General features: G+C 43.1%; 1 protein-coding gene across 1 annotated transcript; it reads right to left on the reverse strand.

The window, feature by feature from the left end:
* Positions 1-4,597: 4,597 nt before the first annotated feature.
* Positions 4,598-20,212, reverse strand: LOC106750753 (protein Skeletor, isoforms B/C). Its single transcript, XM_014631290.1, has 14 exons — positions 20,128-20,212; positions 15,153-15,290; positions 13,984-14,056; positions 13,778-13,886; positions 13,060-13,222; positions 12,660-12,919; positions 10,007-10,106; positions 9,745-9,929; positions 9,244-9,555; positions 8,322-8,493; positions 7,515-7,708; positions 6,155-6,379; positions 5,152-5,316; positions 4,598-4,700 (listed from the first exon to the last, which is right to left on the reverse strand). Exons 1-14 carry the CDS (start codon positions 20,210-20,212, stop codon positions 4,680-4,682), a joined length of 2,202 nt encoding a protein of 733 aa, XP_014486776.1. The 3' UTR covers positions 4,598-4,679.
* Positions 20,213-24,661: the final 4,449 nt, after the last annotated feature.

A 24,661-nucleotide genomic window follows, 5' to 3' on the forward strand; every position in this document is an offset into this window, starting at 1 on the left:
TGTAATCCTTTTTAAAAGTATCGAAACTGGAAGAATCATGTTTTTCTGATTAAGATATATGTATAAAATTTAAATTTTATACATATATTTATGTAACTTTTAAATATGTCTAAATCTTCAGCTATAATAACTATAGGAATGTAATACTTGTCAATCAGAAAAACTTGATTAATCCTTTGCGGTAATTCGAATAATTCTTTGCTATATTCCGACTTTCGATCGCAAAATAGTAACGTGAATGATTACCGAGATGCGCCACTTTTATGAAGGATATACAATATATTTGATAGACGTATCAGTAGATAATATGTTGCAAAGAATCCTAATCGAAATATGAAATGTATGTATATCGAATAAGATTAAATTGGAAAACAATGAATCGGCTCGTATACACGATATAGTGCAGTTAATAGTTCTATTACGTAGAAGAGCTCTATTGTGACCATTGTAGGATTAAGTTTTATCATTGGGAAAGAGCATGACTGGACGTGACAAAACCTGTATATTGTTTTAAGCTGTGGAAAAAGTAATTAACCGAGTATTCAAGTCGGTCGTTATATTTGTATGATTAATAAGGGATGGCATTTTGTAATATACATATGTAAATACGTTGTATGTGTCGACTACGGTGTGTTAAGGACAGTAATCTCCGCGTTCGAAGTGTTCTATCGTTTAGGTATTCGATATGTATTCTACCCAAGTACACATACCTTGAAAGTTCTGGATCAATCATCGATGCTGTTGTACCAGAGACGATTCCGCAACTCTCTTTTGGTACATTGATATATATATATATATATTTATTTATATTTATATATATATATATATATAAACATCGAAATGAAGGACCTTTTTTTGTACGCCATTATATCCCGTTCGATACAGCAGACTTATATAACATGTCGAAAGAAATATCCTCTTTTTGTAGATAAATTATATATATATATATATATATACGTATATATGTATATTATAGTTTAATCTAAACGCGTGTCTTCAATCTCTATACCCCTATGCGTCTCGATGTGAGTCGGCTCCATTTTCTCACATATTTGTCAAGCAGACGAGAGAAGCAGTCGTTTCGATCGCTAAGTATTTTGTAATGAGCTGTATAGGAAGCCTGTATTTTAAAAGAATATTAATTAATATCAATAATGTATAAGTTTATCAAAGAATATAATTATCTTTACTGCTTAAAATATATATAAGAAGATTATAGGTATAGACAGCCCAACCTTTTGTCGGCTGTTTATTCATTGATTTGTGAGCCGTTTTGTTATAAATTTACAAGTCGAAAAGGGAGACTCTTTTTGAAGTGTATATTTTAAATGTGCTCTCTCTCTCTCTCTCTCTCTGTTGTGTGCACACGAAGCGGTAATAAGATTCGAGGAAATATTTATCATTTTTTTCGACGCAGAACGTACAAGGAACCATCGTGGCGGCTGGCTCCTAATATCGTGACGTCAAACACCGTAGCTTCTGGACCGGAAGCTTGAATCAGCGGAGATTACTAATTTTGAATCGTACTTGAATCACACTTCCACGTAATAATAATATTGCGGCGCGAAGGTAATCGCGAGTGATCCGAAAACTGTGAACGAGTGCATCCGAAACGAGCACGAGTGTCGCGTCGTGAGGACAGTATAATCCGTGATCCGTGAAAAGAAAGGAGGGAAAATCCGCGGCTCATCCGCGCGTGGATGTGCGTGCGACGCGTGAATGGGGCCCCATATGCGCGTGTGTGTTTTACGCTTATATTTTTGCAGCGCTGATGTCGATGAGATTTTGAAGGATGATTTTTACATGGGTAAGGTTTTTCTATCGTTTCTCTCGGTAATAGTTGTACTTAAACGGAAACCGATACTCCGTGAGCGTGCACGAACGCAAGTTTCCTTTTGATAATGACCGAAGGTCGACAAATGGTCCTATCGTTTTTCTCGTATATATACTGTTATAACATGTTTAACAACGTGTATGCTAGTTGCGTGTTGATTGTTTTGTAAGATTTGTTTTCTTTTTTATTCTATACAATAAAACACCGTTTAATGTCGCATTCGTGTGTCGTTTTTCCGTCATCAGATTCCGATCGTTGCTGCCGAGACCCGATCGAGGACGTTCCACGTACATTTCTGTCGCATCTTCATCTTCTTCATGTCTTCATTTTATCTTCTTCCGTCTAATTTCGAGTTAATTTCTTTTGAAAAGATTGCGGACATCATTTTTTCTCACTGTACTCTCAGCGTGTCACGTATTTTCATAGCTATCGTACGAATTTTCTTGAAGTTGAATTTAAGTTAAAATCAAGTTACATGTCAGGCATACCAAGTCATTGTTCTTCGATTGCACTTAAGGATAGATAAAGGTACACACACACGACAGATTGTGGACAATTGTATATCATGATTACCTTTATTAACAAATTACTTTATATCCTATTTACAAATATGCCAGCAAAACTCAACAAGTACCTGTTGCTGCAAACGCCTCCAGCGCCAGTTATAATAAATCCGAAAGACGTTGTAAGGGCATATATGTGAAGATCGTCTTTTGCACTTTTCTATTGTTCGGGTTAGTGCCTAAAGAACTCGTCCGTAGCCGGTATTCATAGTCCGATCTTATATTTAAAATCGTCTCAAGTTCACTTTTAGATGCTGTACAGTTAGTTTCATGTATCCCTTGGGATTTCCGTGGGAATCCATTTGGAAATGTTCAACAGGGCGTCCAGCCTAATAGATCTCCGGGATCCTTGAGACGATCTTAAATATAGGATCTGACTAGGAATACTACCCCAGACAGCACAACGTCCAAAATCGGGACATTGGACGTCTTTTAGACGTCTTAAGAACATCTTAAAGACGTCTCATATCACATCCTAAAGATGACTTCAAGATACGTCTTCCAGACGGTCTCATGTCTCGATTTTGGACATTCGTGCTGTCTGGGATGTTTATCTCAGCTGGTTGCGGTGGTTGCGCAAAGAGCAGGATCGAGAGAGCGGATCGAGGGCGGCGATAGCGGACGCGAGACGCGAGCTCGACAGGCAGATTGTACTACGCAATAGGAAACCGGTGTCTCGTGGTTAGTAAGAATTCCTTCTCCCCGTGTTAACGCTTGTTGGAGTATATTGTCCAATAATTGTCCGGACGCGCGATTCTACCTCGCTGGTGAGAGCCACGTGAGCCGCGCGCTCGCTCGGACGGACAACGTCTCGCGCGCGAGCGCTTTCATCGCCGACACTCCGTCGACGATACGATGCGTACCTTCATCGGAGATGGACGAGGGACCGGTCGCTTCGCCTCAGATCGCCAGGTACCCCGCGGCCATGATCAGAACGGTGAGTCCGAGACTGCCGAGGTGCGCGGCCCCGCCATTGGTCGCTCCAAGCCGCTCTCGACGTTCGCGATGTTCACTCCCGGCTTCCGCCTGGCCGTCCCGCTGGAAGTCCACGCTGGACATCGTGCGAGTCTCGTGAGCGGATCTCTTGGATCTTTCCACCAGCGTCAGCCGAGTGCTCTTCCTGGAGAAGAGGCCGGGTGATGCGGACAGTTCCACGGGTGGCAAGCGAGGAGCTTTTCTCCCGTACGAGGACGGCAACGACGTGGAGCTGTTGACGCGAGCCTCGCCGGGGATCAACGGCGGCAGCTCGCCCTGAAACTTGCCGAACTGCGGCGTCCTGCTGAGCAGCGCCGAGGTAAGCTTGCCCTTGTTGCGATGCTCGATGTTGGAAATGGATCTGGCCAAGCCCGTGGAGTCCTTGAGCTTCTTGCCGTCGTAAGTGACGAGGACGTCGGAGGTGGGCGACGACGGCTCGTCCGACCTCGCGCTTGTAACCGGCGGCAGGTAATAGGTGTCTAATCGGTCCGCGGCCATCTCCATGTCGTCGAGCTCGTCGAACCGCGTGGAGAAGCGCGACGTCTTCTTCTTGCGCTTGCGGCCGTGATCGGCCGCCGTGACCGGCAACGACGGCACGAAGACCGGCGAGAACTCGTCGATCGTCCGGTAGTCCGAGCCTCCCTTCCGGAAGGCCTCCTCCTGCCAAGGCGTCGAGATTCTCTTCTGCGCGATCTCGGACGCCCTGTCGAGGGCGTTCCGGATGATCGGCTTGAAGCCGCCCTCGATGACGATGGAGTCGGGGTTGAAGCCGGTGTTGCGCGCCGGCTTGAGGAGCCTCGCGGGGCCCATGAGGTTCTCGGACACGTCCATGGCCGACGCTTCCGACACCTTCGCCTCGAGTTTCGGGCGCTGCTTCGCGTCGACCTTGGCGAGCTTCTCGAGCGGAAGAGCGGCGGTCGTGTCGCCGGACGGCGTGGTCGGCATCGCCTCCGGCGTCATTTTCAGGGTGAATGGGCCGACGGGCAGCCGGTAAACCGACTTCTTCCGCTCGATCAAGATCGGCCGCGCCGGCATGGGCATCGGCAACGGCAACGACAGCGTGCCGCTCGCTGATATGATGCCGTTGCTCTGTAACGTCTGTAACATCGGACGACGCGTTAGTACCGGCCGCCGGATGATCATCAGCTGGGTCCTCGGTTCCGGCTGATGGTGATAACGATGAGGCGGAAGCTGATGGCGCACGTAGTGATGGTAATTGCTCGCGTAATGATGCGGCGCTCGGGTGTACGGTAGCTGCTGCTGCTGCACGCTGGCCGCCGCAACGTAAGGTAACTTCGACCCTGGGCTCAGTGGTCGTGGTTGGTGATCTGCAACGAGGTTAGACAATTGCTGGTTAGTGACCTGCCGCTGGCTCTCCCGCGTGAGCTCCGTCACTCGCGGATGTCCTGCGTGAAAGGATGCGGATGATTGCTCGTGAATGCTTGCAGCTGCCGGTCGTTGATGATGCTGCAGCTGGCTCTCCTCGTCAAGGTGATGCACGTCCTTCAGGTGATGCGACTCGTACGAGGGGTAATGATGATAAGGCGCGATCGCGTTAGCCATCGCGCCGCCACCGTGATACGTGATCTCGGATGACGATGATGATTGCAAGCGGTCGTAATTGTTATTGCTCGTTAGTAGTTGCGGTGGATGGTGTGAGACGCTTAGCTTGTTGCCGACGGGGTTAGTCGTCGAATGATGGGCGTAACGGTGACCGTGATCGCGGTGAGAATGATGCACTACATGCTGTTGATGAAGGAACTCCGCCGTTGGCGTTACCTTGCTCGCTACGGCCACGCTGCCGCCGTAATCTAGGTCCTGATCCTTCCCCGGCCCCTTCGGCGCCACGTACACCTCGTGCTTCTCGCTCGACGCCGACGCCTCGCCGGCGTCACAGCTGTCGTGGACGTTTATCTTCCAGCCTAAGTAGCGGTGCGTGAAGCACTGCAAAGACACGCGACAGTTGTGTGAGTAATATCTGCGAAGGTCCCGAAAGAGAGAGAGAGAGAGAGAGATAGAGTTTCTAATGTTTCGTTCTACCATTATTAATCACGTTATAACATTAACACGTTGAGTAACCGGCACTGTGACCTTACCGCTTCTCATTAAGTCTCGTATAAAATGTAATTAATTACATCTACAAAATATTTTGTACAGTTTTAAAGGCTCGAAAAAGCCGGTTTTTCCATTCTCCATATATATATATATATATATATATATTTAACTAAAATTTTAATCATACACTTTATTATGACATATTAACCCTTTGCATTCGAAGGCTCCGGAGCGGAGCCATTTAAAATTTGTCTTCAAACTCGAGGGCTCCGCTATGGAGACAATGCAAATAACTTTCAGTTCATAACATAAGGAGACAAATCGTAAAAACTATTGTGTATAGGATATTCCGCTCTTGCTATTTGCAGTTGAGTTTGAAGAGTTTAAAGACAAATTTGTTGAATTTGAGTTTGAAGAGTTTAAAGACAGTTTGAAGAGTTTGAAGAGCTTAAAGACAATATATATAAAGGTAATATGTTATTAATATGTCATAATAAAGTGCATGATTAAAATTTTAGTTAAAAAAAATTTTTTTTTTTTTCACTTGCACTCTTCCTTCGTTAACATTTTCTAGAAATTGTCATCTTTTCGCATCTTCGACAGTAACCATTTGGTAACTCTAACTGTGCATTCATTCGATAATCAATTAGACGTTTATACTATCAGTAAAAATCAACGCTACAGTCAACGTGTTAATATGCAATACAATCGTTGAGCAGGCAATTACCTGATAATACACCGTGTCCGGTGTACTCTCGTCCGGAACCCATTCCACGATGCCAGGCTCGCCGTGATCGCATTCAAGAACCAAGGTGCGCTGATAAGCACCGAAGGACGCGAACTCGTCCGCATGGGGTTGATTTTGATCCGGCACCCAATTGCAAAGACGCCCTGTTCCCGTAGGCCGAACAGTGCCGCGTTGTCGGCGCACCCCGGCAAATATCTTCACTTTCTATATACACAGACGGTAAGAAGAGTCATTTGAAACCATTAACTTGTGTTAAAGACGACTTATCTTACTTACACATTTAAGATGCTTTAAAAATGTCCCATATTGCGGTTTTATATTTTATGCTATCTGAGTTTTTATCGACGTTGAAAACGCCATTAAGACGTCGTCGAATGATAGGTCAATATAACTGTTATTTAACGCGTATGTTATATAACAGTTATATTATTGAGTAGGAAATTACAATTAATATTTATATAACTGTTACTTTGTGTTTGCTGGGTAATAACAAAGTATTAGCAATGCTTGATAAAAATGAATGCAATGAAAATTTCTCAATTTCACCACCAGACATTAGTATCCGCATTGCCTACAATAATTTTAAGAAAGAATTGAAACTAGTAAATATGTTAAAAAAAGCTGAGACTTTCTTCCCAACCGCGGAACATGCTCCGCATATTTCCTTTGCTTAATCATGCACAACGATCTCCATTGGAAGGTCTTGTATTAAAACATTGCGGAGAACAAAAAGAATAAAAATCTGATCTGGTTGCGGTCGGAATCATAATGTCAGAAAGTCGCTTCGGTGAACTATATATGCTAAGTGCGCACGGAAAAATAGTGCTCGACAAAAGAAAGCTGGGACAAGAAGTATCAAGAAAGTTCACTAGAGATTCGCGAAGACTGGATTTAACATAGTTATATTAACAAATTTCGCGTGAAGACGTTTTTAGCAATGTGAAGAAATTTTTGTGCGGAGTGACGTTCGCGAGCGGCATGTGACAGAGAATCGCGCATCGGAAAGAATCACGTTTCTCGCTATCAGATTGATACTCATCGCTTGCTAGGAGATCTTCAGAAGCAAGCCATTTTTTTCTTTTTTTAGAGGTTTCTTTTTTCAAACGGAATCCGACTCACCAGTGCGTTCATTAGCTCGGAGAAAAATGATTCATTCTTCATTAACTATTATTGCGAATTTTGCAAAAATGACATGACTTTTCTGCTCAGTTTCCACCTGTTCTACCCGCACACCGAGATTAGTTTGGGACACCCTGTGTATGTATACTGTTCGGTTATCGCGGACTCTAATATTCTATTTGTCCCGGGGATGCTCGACTCGAGCAAGGTGGATTTATACCGCTTTCTCCTCGGGCGTTTTATGTTGGTAGCCGCCCACTGGGTCGGCCGTGATATAGAACGGGTGATAACGCGCCGGCGTCTCGGGATCTAAGCCACCTTCCACGACGAAAGTATACTTCTTGCCCCGCACCACATTAATCTCTGGTATCAGCAGTCCGTTGATGTACCAGGAGATCCCCCAGCCGACGTGACCTGGAGAAAGTGAAGCGAAGACCGGTTTGGATTACGGATGCGACTTTTTTTCGCGATACGCCGCCGCCGCGCCCGAGGACTTTCTCGATGAATCGGCTTATCCGTGCGCGCCTGACAGACCGGACGCGGCGCGAATTTCAATCAAATGCCTGCCGAGGCATGGCTAAATGTTAAACGTCCGCAGTTACGGATGTAAACATCCGATAACGAATCGGGTCCGCGGGCGGCTTTCCACGGTAGAAAAAGAAAGTGCCGGAAGAATTCATAGAATATTTATGAAATCGGCGCGCATTTGATCGTCCCCGAGCTTAAATCACGGCTCTCGCGCAACATTATGTGAATATATAATTTTGCACAGAAAAGGATGAGAGATTTCATCCACCTCAGTGTGATATCCTTCCTTGGCTCGACGCGGGTTTCTCTTTCTGTCACATTTATTTAATGATATATGAATAATTTATGTAAACGTGAGATGCAAATTGCGCCGCCGAGCGTACACGGCGGGAAGCGGAACACTTTTACATTCCTTACATTCTTGGGTTGAGATCATAGCGGACAGATCATAGCGTTAAACTTCTTAGCGTTATAACGTATCCGAATAATTATTATTTACCGGTGATGGCGGGGTAACCGTGTTTTCCCCCGGTAGGTCCCATCTGTGCGTAAAAAATACCGTCTTCAGGCTCGTAACACTGTATCGCTGGTATCTCCCAGGCATCGTTCGTAGGCGCCGGCGCCGGAGTCGCCGGTACGCGCTGCGGTCTTCTCGTAGTAACGGCCAATTGCTATTTAACATATTATTTTCATGAAGATAATTTTACGCGCAACATTAACGCAATCATGATCGTGCATCGTGATAAACGCGCAATAAACGGCGTATTTAATGAAGAGAACTCGACACGGAATAAGTCAACCGAAGAGCAGCTTTCGTTATCTACCTGTGTCTCCGACATATCATAATTTGCTTCCTAGAACTCTTCCCTCTTACCTCTCGTTTTTGATTTTATTAATTTTATCAGCTCAAATTTTGTTAATTTTATCAGCTAAGTTGCGTATGCATCGGGATCGTTTTCGTCGAAGAGGAGTCCTTTTAATCAAAGAGAGAAAGAGTATCGGTCTTAAATAAGAGTAAAAGCCGAAGCACGGATCTTCTCTAGTGTTATTTAATATTAATATAATCAATGTTGATATGTATGTGGGAGGACGTGTATTGATGCGTGCACCGGATTATTCCGTCGCTCCCGTAGAATCAGCTTTACATGCCAAGCAGATCGTACATTCCCCATTAATGTAAATCCCCATTAACTCAAGCCCGGATTTTTTCGTTCCACACGAGGCGTTGCGAAAAACACATCCGAGTATTACATCCTCCCACAGATATATTGATATTAATACTAAATAGTTCTAGAAAATCCGTGCTCATCGTGTTGTCTCTTAACTCCTTGGGGCACGGTGTATCAACATTTTGACCAAACAAGAAATCCTTTTATACACTACTACAAGGGAAAAGAACATACAAGAGGATGATGGCTTACCTGATTATTATTTGCTGTTTCGTTAGCATCACCGTAGGACGAAGCTTGCTCCTGATCAGGCATGGGGCAATTCCACGCGGGCGGTCTGCCGAACTCGATGAATCGATCGTTCTTCAAATAGGCGATGTCATGAAAACTGACTTCTTGCCTCTCGTTTAGCGGCCCGATGGCCCAGATTATCGCTTGCGATCCTTTCGTCAATATCGGAAGATCCAATTCGTCGCTCGCTCTCAACGGTCTCTGGTACGTAACGATGCTGTAGCCGTTCACTATCGCAGCGTTCAGCGGTTGCACCGATTCTGTGACATTCTCCTGTGAGACACGAATGATTTCGTTACGAACGCAGCAAATTTTCGTTGAATAATATTAACGTAGTATAATTCACTGTTACTTAATTACTTATATTGCGCGACTAGAATATACTTATATTACCCAAGTAGGACAATTATGAAATAATGAACTCTTAAGTCTTCAAGGAATCTGCCACTTATTCGTGCGTACCCGAATACGCTTATCTGGACAGCTACCGCGGTGTCCCGAGCACTGAGATTTCCCCTCTAAGTAATAATCGACGGCGCATCCTTGTAGCGTTTCCTTGTCGACCCAGGCCACGACGACGTCGCCACCTATCATCATGCTCTTCTCCTTGTTCGCGGATAATCCAAAGGCCATGTATTGCCCAGCTTCTGCCGTGTAAATTCAACTTTGTAATCGTGCACAACACAAGAAATATTATTTAACTGGCATCGAGACTTATGCTCACCGAGTTTTCCTACTAGCTGGACAACTATGCTATCTCCAGCCAATGCCCATCGCACCTCGAAAGCTAAGCTGTCCTCGAGAACTTCGCAGTTAAGTTTCGACTGAAATCACACCGTCGAGCCTTTACTTAACGATAACCTGCGCGATATTGTATTCGTTCACTGATGTCAAATTTACAACGTTGACCAAACATTGCAAATTTTCATAGAAAAAAAAAACTGTTGCTTGAAAAAGTGATTGAGTATACGTGCAAAGCTCCAATCGTAAAAAATATATTTATTTAATATATAATACATAATATATATATATATATATATAGAAAATGAATACAAAAATATATCAAAAATATAGTTTACATACGCGCGTAAACGGATATGTGTGTGTGTGTGTGTGTGTGTGTGTGTGTGTGTGTGTGTGTGTGTGTGTGTGTGTGTGTGTGTGTGTGTGTGTGTGTACATATATGTTATACGTGTACATGTTACATATATATCACCCGCATGCGTACATATATATATACACATATGTAAAAATTTAATTCCCCAGTTATAGTATAGAGAGAACATTCTTAGACAAAATATTAATTAAAGCACATTTAATGGGCATTTAAGAAATTCCTAATTTTACCACGATCATTGAAAACTTTGTATGCGAATTTAAGAATAACGCATACAGCAACCTGCTGCAGTAGTTTCCATCATACGAGCCGACACGAATAACCTCAGCCTGTTAATATGCGTTAACTTCGTCGCACTTACACATAATTAAAAGGTTTACAATTCTTCGGTTTTTCAATGTCTGCATTTTTTTCTAACTTCCTTCTCCCTGTACAACAATTCAGACTAAACAAAACATGTAAATTCGTCTAATGTGTAAAATAACACCGAAACGTCTCATTTCTCCCCGAAGGCCCGGCGAAACAGCCGTGCAGAGCAGCAGTTTCCAAGCGGTTGCTGGAAAATTCGAAATTTCCTAAATCCTACACTTAACTGAATGGTGCGGAATAAGCGAAGGACTTTTTCGTTCGCGTAGGGCATACGTACTCGCCGGCGAGAGATCGCGCCGGCTGACGGCATCGTCGCGCGGCGCCGTCGCGCCGATCAGTAGCGCACGAACGAATCGACTCTCCTGTCACCTTGGAAGTGCAAGAACCTAGCGTACGAATTTTGCTGCGGCTCGACGAGATGAGTGCGTGAGCGCGACAACGGCTGACGGTACGGGGACGTCGAGGCACCGCCGTCGGCCGTACGGTAATGTCCCTGATACTGATTCGCGAGGTCGGCCATGTAGGCCGGCGCCTGATGAAGTTGCACGACGTGCGAGTCCTCCTGCGGAGGGCTCTTGGGTATTAGAGGCTCCACGGCTTGGACTACTTGGATCTGATCGTCCCGGCGGAGGAGCGGCCGATAGGTCGTCGGACGATGGTGTTGCTGCGAGAGCGAGCTCGCGAACGAGATAGAGAAAGGGGAGGACGACGAAGAAGCGAAAGAAGAGGTCTCGTACGCACTTAGCGCTCCCAACTGTCCCTGCCCTCCGCGATGCACGTTCTGCAACACAAGGACAGAGACAGGGTGTTTATCCACATCAGTCGTCTGTTGCGGGAATGTTCTCGACGGGAGTCGGAAAACCGCGCGGGGGCGAACTAAATGCGCAAGCATAGGGGGTGTATTGTGATGTAACACTGGTATCGATATTTCTCTCTCAATACCGAGTATTTTTCTATCGACATTTTCTCCCGATATCCGTATCCATTCTGAGAAAAATTTCCCATATATAATCAGATGTTAATACCTATACAGCACAAATGTTCAAAAGATCATCTTAGAGACGCCCCAGAGATGTGTGATATCTTTAGGCGTTTGACGATGAAATTGCAGGAAGGGATTAGTCTGAGATTTTTCGAGCGGCGGCGAGCGAGTTCGTTCGTGAATTGCGAAGCTGTAAAGTCGACCTTACTGTTGTGCGCTGACATTGCCTCTAAATTTTCCTCTAATTATTTTCGAGCTCTTTTAACATGAAGATCGAGTACGGGGAGGGAACGAATGCGCGGAAAATGAATTTTGAACACATGTATCCGTCGTGATCTATCTGTTTTATAAATTGCCTGCGTAAAAGACATTGATTAAACATAAGATGAAAGAATTATACCGGCCGCCGTTGCGAAAGTCGTGGCAATATGTATCAGACGAAGTTCCTGGGAAAAGGCAGAGTTGACGATCGCTAACTGTACTTTGTCGAACAATCGGATGTTACTTGGAGTCAGGCAGTTGTGCGTGAGGGAAAAGGCAGCAGAAATAACGCATCCATCGAACTGCCGATCGACGACCACTCGCGATAACCGGTCGATCTCATTAGTTCACACATACGATGTGCTTACAGTGCCGTCATAAGCTTACTTAATTTGTCTTCCAAATTAGTGCTACATCAACTAAAGTTTCGGATTGTTCTTTACCGTGAAGAACTAAACTGAAATGTTCACGAAATTTCGGGAAGAAATTCGTGAAGGACGCGGCATTAACTCGGAAGCCGAATTCAATATTTCACCGCGAAAGCCTAAAATAACGCGCCCATTAGCTTCGTGTTCAAAGCGCTTTTCTACTACCTTATTCTATTTTTCCAAAGTAGCGCATTTTTTTGGTGCAATTTATCTGTTATACCTGCGGCGAGACTCCCAGCATTTTGAGAGAAGGCGGCACGTTCAGATTCTGCGGAATTTGTATGTGACCAAAGTCCACCGCGAAGGCTTCGCACCAAATGCCGAAATGGCCGAGTTGATGGATGGTCAAATCGGCCGGCAGTGTCAGGACGATCGTTTTGCGATCGTAACGACGTAACGGCTGCTCTTTCCCGTTCTCGTCGGGTACTCGAATACCTTGCGAGGTAGGCGACGAACCGGCACCCACCCAGAACTTGGCATCTGGAACACAATTTCATATTTGTCAGTTATCAGTCTTATGTATCTGTAAAAGAAAAGTGCGTTATATGATATAGCGAAATTTATAATTGAAATTATATTCTATTATAATTTTTACATAATATAATAGTAAATCGACTTGCCAGGGGCTTCTCCATCGTAGCTGAAACTGGGTATCAGAAAGGTCTGAGCGTCTACGATGACAATGGGCTCCGAACTGACGCCGTGTATACCGTTTAACGCTTTTAACTTTTGCGGTTTCGGATAATCGAAGCCTCGTGGTATTTTGACATCACCGAAGTTTACCTAAACAGAAGTGATTTTTTTATAAGAAAAATATATTTCGCGTGACAATAACACACTTGGCTTAACTAATAGTTATAATAGACTATATATATATTTATATCCACGTATAACATAATATATAATTATAACGCGTAATGTATAATTTTTCATTCACTTGATTCTACTGTAATTTATGTAATCTTCCCATAAATTTCGTGAAGATTAAACAAACAAGTAGAAGGGAACAGGCTCAGTCCAAGCGAAGAAGTCAAATGTCAGCATGCCGGTAGATGATGAAAATTTCGAATTGCCGGATGTCACGAGATCCTATCGGCAATTATTCAAACAAGCCCCCTCGTTAATCTCGAACGTATGCCGAGCCCATAGCGATCGCGTGGTGTTTCATCGAGTTATGTATGCCGTATTCCATTCACTTGACACGCGGATTCAAGCGGCTGTTAAGTACGAGCGTGAAAGTTGTACTTCGAGAAAATGATACCGGTTTCGCGTGACGAGCAAGTACAACCGATATCGCACGCACCGCCAAGGTCACGTGTGCATATCTGTGTTACTTACCGAGAATTCGTCGCACCAGACCGAAAACCATTTAATGTTGTTCAAGGTCTTGCCGTCCGGCAAGGTCAGCGTGACGCCCTTCTTGCGGTAGCGCTTAAGGACGTTCGTACTGTCGGACGGAACGGTAAATTAACGTGCGCCGGGCGAAAAGAAAACGGGAAGACCGAGATCAATGTCGGGCATGCTTCTATATCGAATTTACTCACGTTCCGTGCTCGTCTCGCACCCGGAATCCATTGTTGTTCGGACTCTTGCTGCTTCCGGCGTAAAAGAAGGCAGCTGAAAGAACGATGTGTTTCTCATTATTAATCTCTCAAAATTTTCGTTCGCTTCACTTCTGTCTTGCATTGGCGGATGTAATGTATCTTGAATCCTTGAGCGCAGACAGGATTGACGTAAATTAAGACGGTAAAAGAATACCGACGAATTTTTCTTTAATTACTTCTACTTCTTCCTTAATTATAATCCCAATGCTTCGCTTAATCTGACGGCTTCCTCTTTACATAAGAAAATCCTTAGATCAGGTTCCCTTTATCGATGACGACGAACGGGTCGGCTCAAACCAGTAGATGGTGAACGCGCTCCACGGTCTTAGATCGTGAAGCTCTACTAAGCATCTAGATATCCCATTAATCGGGAACAGGCATCTCGAGCAGTGGAGTTGTTAGTACGTCACGAATACGCGTGCCAGAGAAATTCGGGAAAGTTTTTCCGGCACAGAAATCGATTGCGGTCAGCTTATCAGGCCGAGGGAAAGTTCCCCCGCAATTTTTTTTCGCATCTTCTCAGGAATTAACAAGCGGAAAAGCAAATGTGCAATATTTGCCGTAAAATCGATCGCTCAAGTATTTCCGTACTGTGGGTAAAACCCGTATAGCACAGACACTTGCAAAGGATGCTCTAAAAGTATCCAGAAGACCATCCCTGAGGACACCCTTCAGATAAAATCTGTGCTGTACATGCTGCGTGGAGAGCATCCCTGTATACAATCCCTGTTCATATTATTAAACGCGTCTTAATTTTTTACAATTCACTGACTTCCGAGGACCAGCTTCATAATACGGCTCACCTATCGATCGAATTGTGTTAAGGAACCATTATTGGATAAAAGATACTTTTTATGATGTTATTTCACTTGGCTGTTACAATGACCTTGAACAAGTATAAACCCGCGCTAGTTGCATTATTGATAATAACGGAAAAAGACGTGCTTTGACTGTATGTCAAGAGCGGGTATACGCTATAAAATGAACGAAGACGTGGAAGGAATGTATATATTAAAGATTCATTTTATATTTGATCACAAACGCTCGAACCTCCTTAAAAATATTTCTCTCGACAATCGAATTAAAGAAATATCGTTATTATTACTCACCTGGACCTTCACCATCGTAAGTGAAGTCCTTGATGAATAATGTCCTCGCGTCGACGGCATAGACTTCGCCACTCACGCCATGATGAAGTTCCGATAGTTTTCCGATCAGTTTGCCATAATACGCTCCGCTACATATTTCTGGCAAGAAGATTCACACTCGTTAATAAACCGTTGAATTAGTAAATAATATAAACCACAAGCATGATATATATGACGATTAATATTAGCGGAGTGAAAACAACTAATAATAATATGGAATCGGAAGCAGAGAAAAAATATCACGATACAGAGCGTGACGATGTAAATAAGAATTTCTAATTAGCAGACTGGTTGGACGTATTTTGCTGTATTTGTATCTTATCTGCATCTGGATGATTACTTAAAAGCAGTCGATGATAAAATCGCCGAGGATTATCGTAATTATGACGAAACAATAAGTACAATGCGATGCTGCGAATGTATAATTGATTAACCAATTATTTGCCGTTATATCATTGTTGATTGTTAAGAGTAGAAAAAAAATGCTAGAAAATGCCAATGCGCGTGATCGTACTGTGTTCTGAAACCCATGGAATTATTTCAGACAGCACACGATATTTCTAAAACACTTAAAAAATATAGATGGTAAATATTCAAAAATATTTATGAAAAGTATCATTCATCAGTAATTACAACATGGTTTTACGTGAATTTAAGCGAAATCATATTTTCATTATTTATGATAAAATATTCTCCTCACAAATATTTTGGAATATTTCATCATAATTTCTCCCATACCTGATTTTCTCGGAGACACTTGAATATTTATAACAATATCTAATATCAATATTTTTAAAATGTTTTACAAATATTGCGTATTATCTGGAATACTCTTTACATACGGCAAGAGGATATGGCATTCACGTGCACCTCCACATACCATATAACCGCGTTATCGTGCGAGGGACGACGCTTACAGGAACTCACCGGGGAAAACCGGTACCGCACGTAATAATGCGTGTACGCGAGCTTATCGAGTTTGTTAGAATAATGTATTCCACTTGTGTCTCCCGTCGTCGCGCAGACCGCTGATAGACCGTCCTCGTCCAAGTACGGCGGCCAGCGGATAACGGTAACGGATACTTTATCCTTCGGAATCGGCTAACGAAACGTCCGCGTTGTGTTCGCGTTACTTGTACCGCATGTATGAAAATAAGTGTCGCTTCGAAGGAACGAAGGCCGCACGCTGACAGAACGCAGAATGATCGGATACATTGGTTACCGTCTATTGGCTACCTCGTTAAACCGAACCCTTTTGCCTGTCCGGGTACCGTTAGAATTCCGTAGAAGGACGACTGTCATCCATCCAGAAACGTCAGGATGGCAAAGATTGGCGCGCCGCGCGCATTAATCAAGGTCGCACGGTTGCATGCGTTTCCGCGAGAGATTCGTCGAACGCGGATAGCAGAATGTTATTGACGCGCAGCGACACCGCGTTCGAGATGTTAAGAATCAGGAGGAAACCAGAATGTTGCATCGCATGCTCGTAAAACCGCTCCGCGATTGAGGAATTCAGCGCGACAGCGTAACTCACTTTTTTCTAAGAACTTGTGACACGAGATCGATCTGAAAGTTGAGAAAGTTCATTACGTCTCGAGTCCCACAATCTAATGTTCGTAAAATGAAACCAATTAGTCAACGTTACGCGTCAAATGAAAGAATTGGGTCTAACGCAACTCGTGAATACTAAAGTAAGCACTCGGGAAAAAAAGGATCGTGTATGAAATTTGCCCGTATAGGAAAATCAACATTTTCCGATCAGCCGTCTTCCCCGGAAAATAATCGGGACGTCTACCTTGAGTGATACACCTGGCGTACACCTGGTGAATCATATCATAACGGGAATGGTTATTTTCGATTTGAACTTTTAGCAACGGTACCTTCATCATCACGTTTCTTCAATTTTTTATATTTTTTACTATTTTTAATTAATTAAAAAGGTGAGGCGATGAATTAAAAAGATGTGTTTTGCAAGGTTATTTTCTACCCACCACTTACACGCCGGGAGGTGATGGGTGGTAGCCAGGCGAAGTTATTTTCTAAAAGTCCAAATTATATTTCAGTAACAAGATCTAAGCCAGAATTTACCTTTGTCACAGATAAAAAAATTTTTGAATGTAGTTAAATTTGCTGCTCCTATATAGGAACAAAATAGGTTAAGAATGAATTTTCCTTGTTAACGAGAGATTTCTGCAATGCTTACTGCTTACTTTCGCACGCAAATCACAAATTTACGATCTTGTGGATTCTCGCGATGACGTCACCGTGTCGTAACATTCAGCTATTTACAAACAGATATATAAAAGATATTCTGAACGTGGTAATCTTTCGCGTCTGAGTTTTACGTAATTACAGAAGGTATTTATACCGAATGTGTTGATTCAATGTGTGAGAAATGAGAATTAACGCCGAAGAGTGGAGAGATTTACGGACTGTTGCGAGGGAAATTGTAATTTTCCTGATTGTAAAAAAATTCGTGTAAACATTTTAGTCCGCAAACAATGGAGCGTAATTACACAATACAGTGTGCGAAAAGCGACCTCGCAAGATTAAATGCGCGAGATATTCCAAGTAAGCAAGAAATTATTAACACAACGTCATTACAATGATATTTTATAATATGTAACGTTTTCAAATATGTAACTCTTAATGTTGAATACAACGTAATTGTTAATAATATTTGAAGACGAAAGAATAAAAATAATGTTGCTACACTATGATTTTAATATTTAATAACATAATACTGTGTATTCAAATGACAGTTGAAAAACGTTTATAAAATATTATGACAAAGTGTTATGTCGTAATCCGCATAAAATCGATGTTTCGATAGATTGATTTAACGTTTCTTGCTCACTGGGATTATTCTCCGTCAGCATTTCCGAGCGAGACCCGGGAAATAAGATCATATGTACGAAATTTGCCCATATATAACTATATATAATCATATATCATGTGTCCACAACGAAGAAATACCGTTGTTACAAACTATATGCAAATACAGTCGAAGTAAATACTTCTGGCCATCTGTGCTTCTGACAGCACTTGATATCGACATTTAATTAAATGATATAACATCATTTTTTTTCGTATAGATATATATGATCGCACATGTAATGTAATCGCATATACGGGCAAAATTCATATATGATTTTATATAATTACACGTAATCATATATAATCATTTTCTCCCGGGGACGCCCCGCGATCGACATTATCGCGCCTCGTGGATATTTTGGGCCAGCAGCCCTCGACTATCCGCACTTATTGCATGATTGCGACATCGCGAACTCGGAACTTGTGTTATACACGGATGGCCAATTACGGTTATCCGCCTCCCGCTTTCACCTCCCGCTGGAAGGCTGGAAATGTCAGGAGGTCCGCCGACGCGATGTTATCGCCCTTTCGTTTTCATCCGTTGTCTTCTTCTTCTTCGCGTCTAGATCCGAGCGCCTTCGCCGCTGAGTTTTCATGTTTTATTCTCACCCGAGCTCTTCCACACTCTTTCCCACACACGGGATGTAAACTTAAACTTACGACGAAAAACACCGCATGAATACATTCAACACTTGAAAACGGTGAAGTAAATTCGGGACGAACGTGTGTCCGGCTTGACCTTAATTCCGAGTTATAGAGAGTTTCGCGTCTTCCAGAATGATTCATTTTATAAGCTGGAGTGGCGTGATTAATTTTTCTCACCTGCGCATTTATAAACAATATCTAGTATCTTAATTTTTTAAGTATGTCAAGCTCAACCCCGACAAGTTTCTCACAGAAGCTGCATTCTGCATAGCGCGGTACACGCGACTTTGAAACGTGTATGCAGTATTAACAGGACATCCGGAACACTGAACTCTAACTTTCGCCCGGCGATATCTCGTCGCAGTGTGATTATCCAAATCCACGGAGCAGACGTCACATACACACGCGGGGGATTTGTATTTCTTCCGTTCTTTTACCAGAAGAAAGTCCGAAGGAGAGAAAAAGAGAGAGAGAGAGAAGGAATCCGTCTCTCCTGAGAGAAAGAGATCACACATATTCCCGGAGATTTCCCACGCTACCGGTTATTCGTCCTTTTTCTATTACGAAACACGGGCCCGGCGAGTGAACACTAGTTTTTAGATCAAACGTTTGCTAATTGCGTGTCAGTATCGTGTAATTTCTCCTTGCTTTCTAAAGTATGCTATTAAAAATGGCGAAAAAACACGGAGCGTGAAGTCGTCCCAGGATGCGAAGCCGTAAGTAGAGTGGACAACGAAGCGGCCTGCGGATCTCGCGTGCGGATATCTTAATTAGCCCGCGAACAACACGACGGGAGAATAATTCCATAAACAAATTGTTCCGAGTCGAGTTTTCGTGATCACTTCAATGAAATTATAGGATGCTGCGAAACAGCTAATATAAATTATCGAATTTATCGAGGACTGCGCGAATGTCGATATCGCGTTTATACGTCTTACTGTTGCCCTATAACGTTGCGTATTTCGTTGCCACGAAGATAACGTCTCAACAATAACTCGATACAATACCATGGAGTCTTTAATCCCCTCACTTTTCATCAAGGACGTTACTTAATATACCGAGAGAGTCTCGATCGTGAGATCGTGAAATCTCGGTCCTGTTTAACGGAATTATTTTGAATTGCAGTCAAACGACGAACTTTTAATCATGTCCCGAATCGGAAGGTCTGAGGAAAATTGACCCGCTGACCGTGCGATATTTTTCGGTCGACTGTGCCCCCACTGTCATATCGTGATAATTGTGATAACTTATAGAAGGCCGTGATTTAAGAATGTTTAAAACGTAGTGAAAAGTTCTTGTTAATTCATCGTTGATAGAGTATCGTTCTGTGTTCTGCGAAGGTGGCAGGGATGAAAGACGATTCTTCCTCACATCGTGTCCGAGAAGATTTCAATTGAGAATGAAAAAAACTTACGTGTTGCCGCAATAAGTAGAAGCGCGACGATTAGACCGATAGCCGACGGTCGCGTCGGGGACGATGCGAATGGTCGTGTCGTCATGGTGTCTTGGTGGTTACTGCCGAGAAAAGTATCTGTTCTCGATCCAGGTAACTTTGTTGATCCCACTACGCGATCACCGGCTCGCCTTGCTTCACCCGTTCCCGTTCCTTTCTCTCTATCTTTCTCTTATGGGAAAGACTTTTCAGCTTTTCGCGCGCCTAGGTAAAAGTCTTATCGTCACCTCCCACCTGTAATTCTCGGCTGTCAAATCTGACGAGACTCGACGATTAATTTTTTTTTTCACACGTTGTCATCGAAAAATGTGATACCCGCGGAGACGAGAAATTACTGAGAAGAATATACGTTACGTCCGAGCGAAACATAGTCGGGCGCGTTTCGTAATCACGTTTCGGATTCCATCGTTCGTTCGGGCTTCTGCTAACATTGTCACTTAATCCTAATCGTTCTATTTGTGATTGATGAGCGGTTGTATAACGAGAAAAGTAAATAAATAATAATTTAGATAAAAATCGAGGGCGTAAAACATTGGTCCGGAAATGTAAGTCGACCATTCTGCCGAAGCCCTAATTCTTAGGAGAGAAGCACAGTAAGGAAAGTGCGAGTTTCGAATTGCCAGACGTTGCGTTTCGAGCGTGCCGCATAATTACACGACAAATTTGAGACTGAATTGCGTACAATCATAGCATTGTCACGACGGATATTACATTACCCCATCACGCTCTGTGCGGCTCTTATCCAGGCACGGTGAATATTTCCCGAGTAAGCGCATCGCGTTTGAAGCCACTTCTAACGCTTCACTCGGACATGTTGCCCAACAACACGCGATTATTTTCGCAGAATCAGCATTCTAGATCTACCCGATCTACCCGAGCACCCTACTGATAATACGGTCTTCGTATCTCTCGTTAATTGGGACTCGAGTGACAAATAATGAAAGCGAGAACGCGGTCCTTCCCCGCGCAAAACTCGACGATTGTAATGAGCACCAAACGACGTAGTCACGCGGTTTTCGACGAGGTAATACAGTTGTCGTCAAGCCGAGGTGTATTCATCTTGCAACACGGCGCAATGAGACGCAATTAGACGGTATCTCGATGCGCACCTTCTTCTCTTTCTGACCCTCTTTACCTTCTCCTCTTTCCGCCTGCTTCATTATTGTAAATAAAGGCACGCTTCTCCATTAACGATTTACTAATTCTTAATTTCTCAGAACATACAAGGATAAGATTTTCTGTGTGAAAATTGCTGAAAAAAAAATATAGAGAATTATAATTTTCTCATCTTATCGCGCTTTGTGACATTGAAGTGCATAGTCGAAAATTCTTTCTTTGCCCATGTGTAGATTACCTTTCGTAGATCAGTTTTCGTGTTAATATATGTCGCAATTAGCAGAAATCGTGCCGCTTAACTATTTTCCTTCTTTCAATTTTGCGGTTTAAGCCGTTTTTACGGACATTTCTTCTGAAATCCTTCGCGAATTACGCGGCTTTCCACTTTTTCATGGATGGACTGGTATACGGGCTGGTTGCGCTTGTACAGAAACCAAGAAGTTCCGATCCAACCTAAAAACCGTCTTGCTCATCTTTGCCTCGTCTCGCCTCTCGCATCTCACCTCATTACGTCGTTAGAAGAGAGGGAGAGAGAGAGAGAGAGAAATCGAGTGGAGAGGAATAACTTCATCGCATGTTTATCCCGCGACAAAGGTCGTCGGATTCATCGCGCAAGATTCTACAGAAGTCGTTGGAGGATATTTTCACGAATATGCCCGTCGTCGCTCCTCGCTTCCACTTCGGATCATCCGGAAACGACAACGATCGCCGTCATAGCGCGTGTCCGCGTGTGTAGGATGTGTGTTTTTGCTACACTGAAAGTTGACCGGGCAATAAGAGTGACGAATGTAACGTTTGAAAGAAGCTGGCACTCGCGCCAGCTTGAATTCGCGTTCCAGGAGCGGTACGGTAAGTTGCGATGGCGAACGAGCGAAAGTCCTCTTCCTCCTTCGCACAGGTGCCGGCAGGCACTTAGTAGTTCTTACAGAATAACCAGCTGTCTAGTGCTATACGCACTTTCGCACCACGCACTGTCCACCACCGATGAATACGCAGCTCACGTACGGAGGCCTAATGATCCGTGCACGTTGCACTGTGACGATTCCTATCACGTAAACACGGTGTTATCACACGGAATTAATGCGAGAATATTCATGTAAAATTCGGCTTATTCACGAGATATTAACTTACTTCATTTCATCGCTACGCTCGTTCTACGATGAACATCGTAATTTTCTCCCTCGGAGAAAAAAAGAAGAAACACAGATTCTCGTGTCAGGTTTTACTTGAGAACTTGAGGAGTAGGACAGCTGCCTTAGAACGAAGTTCTGCGAACAATTTCTGGAAGGAAAAAAAAAGAAGAAACGTTCAGCCGAGACGCACGTGTGCGATTTGTCATCGAGTTTCAAGAGCGATCGAGCATACCCGTGGAAGACGGAGATAACGGATGAGTATCCGCTAGCATAATGAGATGAGAATGGTGAAAGTTTGTCGTATAGGTAAATTGCAGATTGCCGTAGCTGAATCATGATTACTGATCCACCGAGTGGTAGCCTGCCTTCATGGATCAAGTTCCACGCGGTTTCTCGGTGAAATTGTTTTATTTCCGAAAATACCGTAATAACCGTCCGGAATAATATAAAATCGCCCTTCCACCGTGCGTTTGTCGCGCGTTTGGAAATTATCGCGGACTTATTGTGAACGACGCTTTACGTACGTACATCGTGCGCACTTTAGAAAGTGACGGATGTCGCGGAAAAAAATGACGAGGGGAGACACTCATCGTCTTGTTTGTAAAATGTCTGGGAAATGTAAAAACGATGGGCTTAACATGTTTGCGCGCCGGGCTAACGAGTATTTCTAGCGAGCGGATATTGTGAACAGCGCACAATTGATTTAATTAGAGTCGCACGCGAGAGACACGCGCGCGCGGAATTAAGCGAGTGAGGTACGCACGAAGAGGTAAAAGATTCACCGTAAATATATCATTTTTCCCAACGCTAAAAAACGATTTAGAAAAATTATCTATTTCAAATATCAAAGTCAGATAAAAATCGATTTTTTAAAGCGATAAGGTTTGTTTTCGCCTGAATTTTGCTTTCAATATTGAATTAAAAATTCGTGAGAATGCGACAGAGAAATATAATAAACATTGCTACAAAATTTTGTAATGCTGGAGATTACCGGAATTATGACTGAAATAATGTATGTTGTAACTTTTAGCGACGTATATTTTGTGGTAATTTTTATCAGAGCTCATATTTTTTTTTGAAGTCTTTGACATTCGAATTTCGAATCTCCGAAGATTCGAAGTTTCGGCGTTCATTAAGTCAAATTTCGAATATATTGAAGCTTCGAAACATCGAAATTATAAGATTTTTAAACTATATAATGTCTGGTACATCCGTTCATTTACAAGAGTTCATTTACAAAATTTCCCAACATTCCCTGAGTAAAATATACGTAGACATTAGTCTACAGCATTCGCAAGATTGTATTCCCCGGAGTTTCGAAACTTCGAAGATTACAGCCTTCAAGAACGAACCTTCGGAACTTCGCCTTTCCACAATTTGAAAGTTCGAATTTTCCGCGAAGCTTCGGATCCTCTTGAAATTTCAAAATTACGGAAGATTAACAGCCTTAATTTGTCTCCGTGTACAATATTTCCTCTGTGTGTGTGTGAACATGGTAAATTAAAAAAAAATATATACACACGAATTGAAATATCTCCCTCCCTGTTTCAATTGTCCTGATTCATGCGGTTCAGAAGATCAGGCACCTTTAAACTATTAAACGAGCCGGACCGGCACTACTGGCGCGTCGTTGCAAAAACGACGTATCTTTACGCAATAACGTCGCTCTTCTCTTGCCGCAATGTCGAGAAAGGATAGATGTGAGAATGAGGTTTCTGCAGAAAGTGCAACGAGCACACGACACCGGATTATTCAAGTTTAAATTCCTATCCTAAATTACGTTAGAGACGAGAAATCGAGATCTGCTTATCGAGATCGAGAGTCGAATTATTGGCTCGTTACTTTCGAAAAGCGGTACTTTTTGCTCTGACATCGCAAAGAGATTATACTGAATCTGTATATAATATACAAATAAATATAAGCGTAGAGAAATATTCTCGAGAAACGAGTATTATACGTAGCGCGTAATGCGATTGTAGCTTAGCATTAAGATACCTCAGGAAATAATTAAGCGATAAAAGGAAATTGTTACAGTTATCAGATGCGTTGAGAGCGATAATATCATGATGTACCTCCATGTAATCCTATGTTTGGCGCAATAATTCTATACACACGTCCGCCCAGCTTATTATAGAAGATTTATTCAGTGGTTGCTGATATTTCGTACTTTCACTCGAACACCTTGACCCGCGCACAATCGCATCACAATGCATAGATCTGCGTGTAGCGAGCATATACACATATAT

This window comes from Dinoponera quadriceps, unplaced genomic scaffold (genome assembly GCF_001313825.1).
Source record: "Dinoponera quadriceps isolate SergipeBrazil2010 unplaced genomic scaffold, ASM131382v1 scaffold5021, whole genome shotgun sequence".
Taxonomy (NCBI): domain Eukaryota; kingdom Metazoa; phylum Arthropoda; class Insecta; order Hymenoptera; family Formicidae; genus Dinoponera; species Dinoponera quadriceps.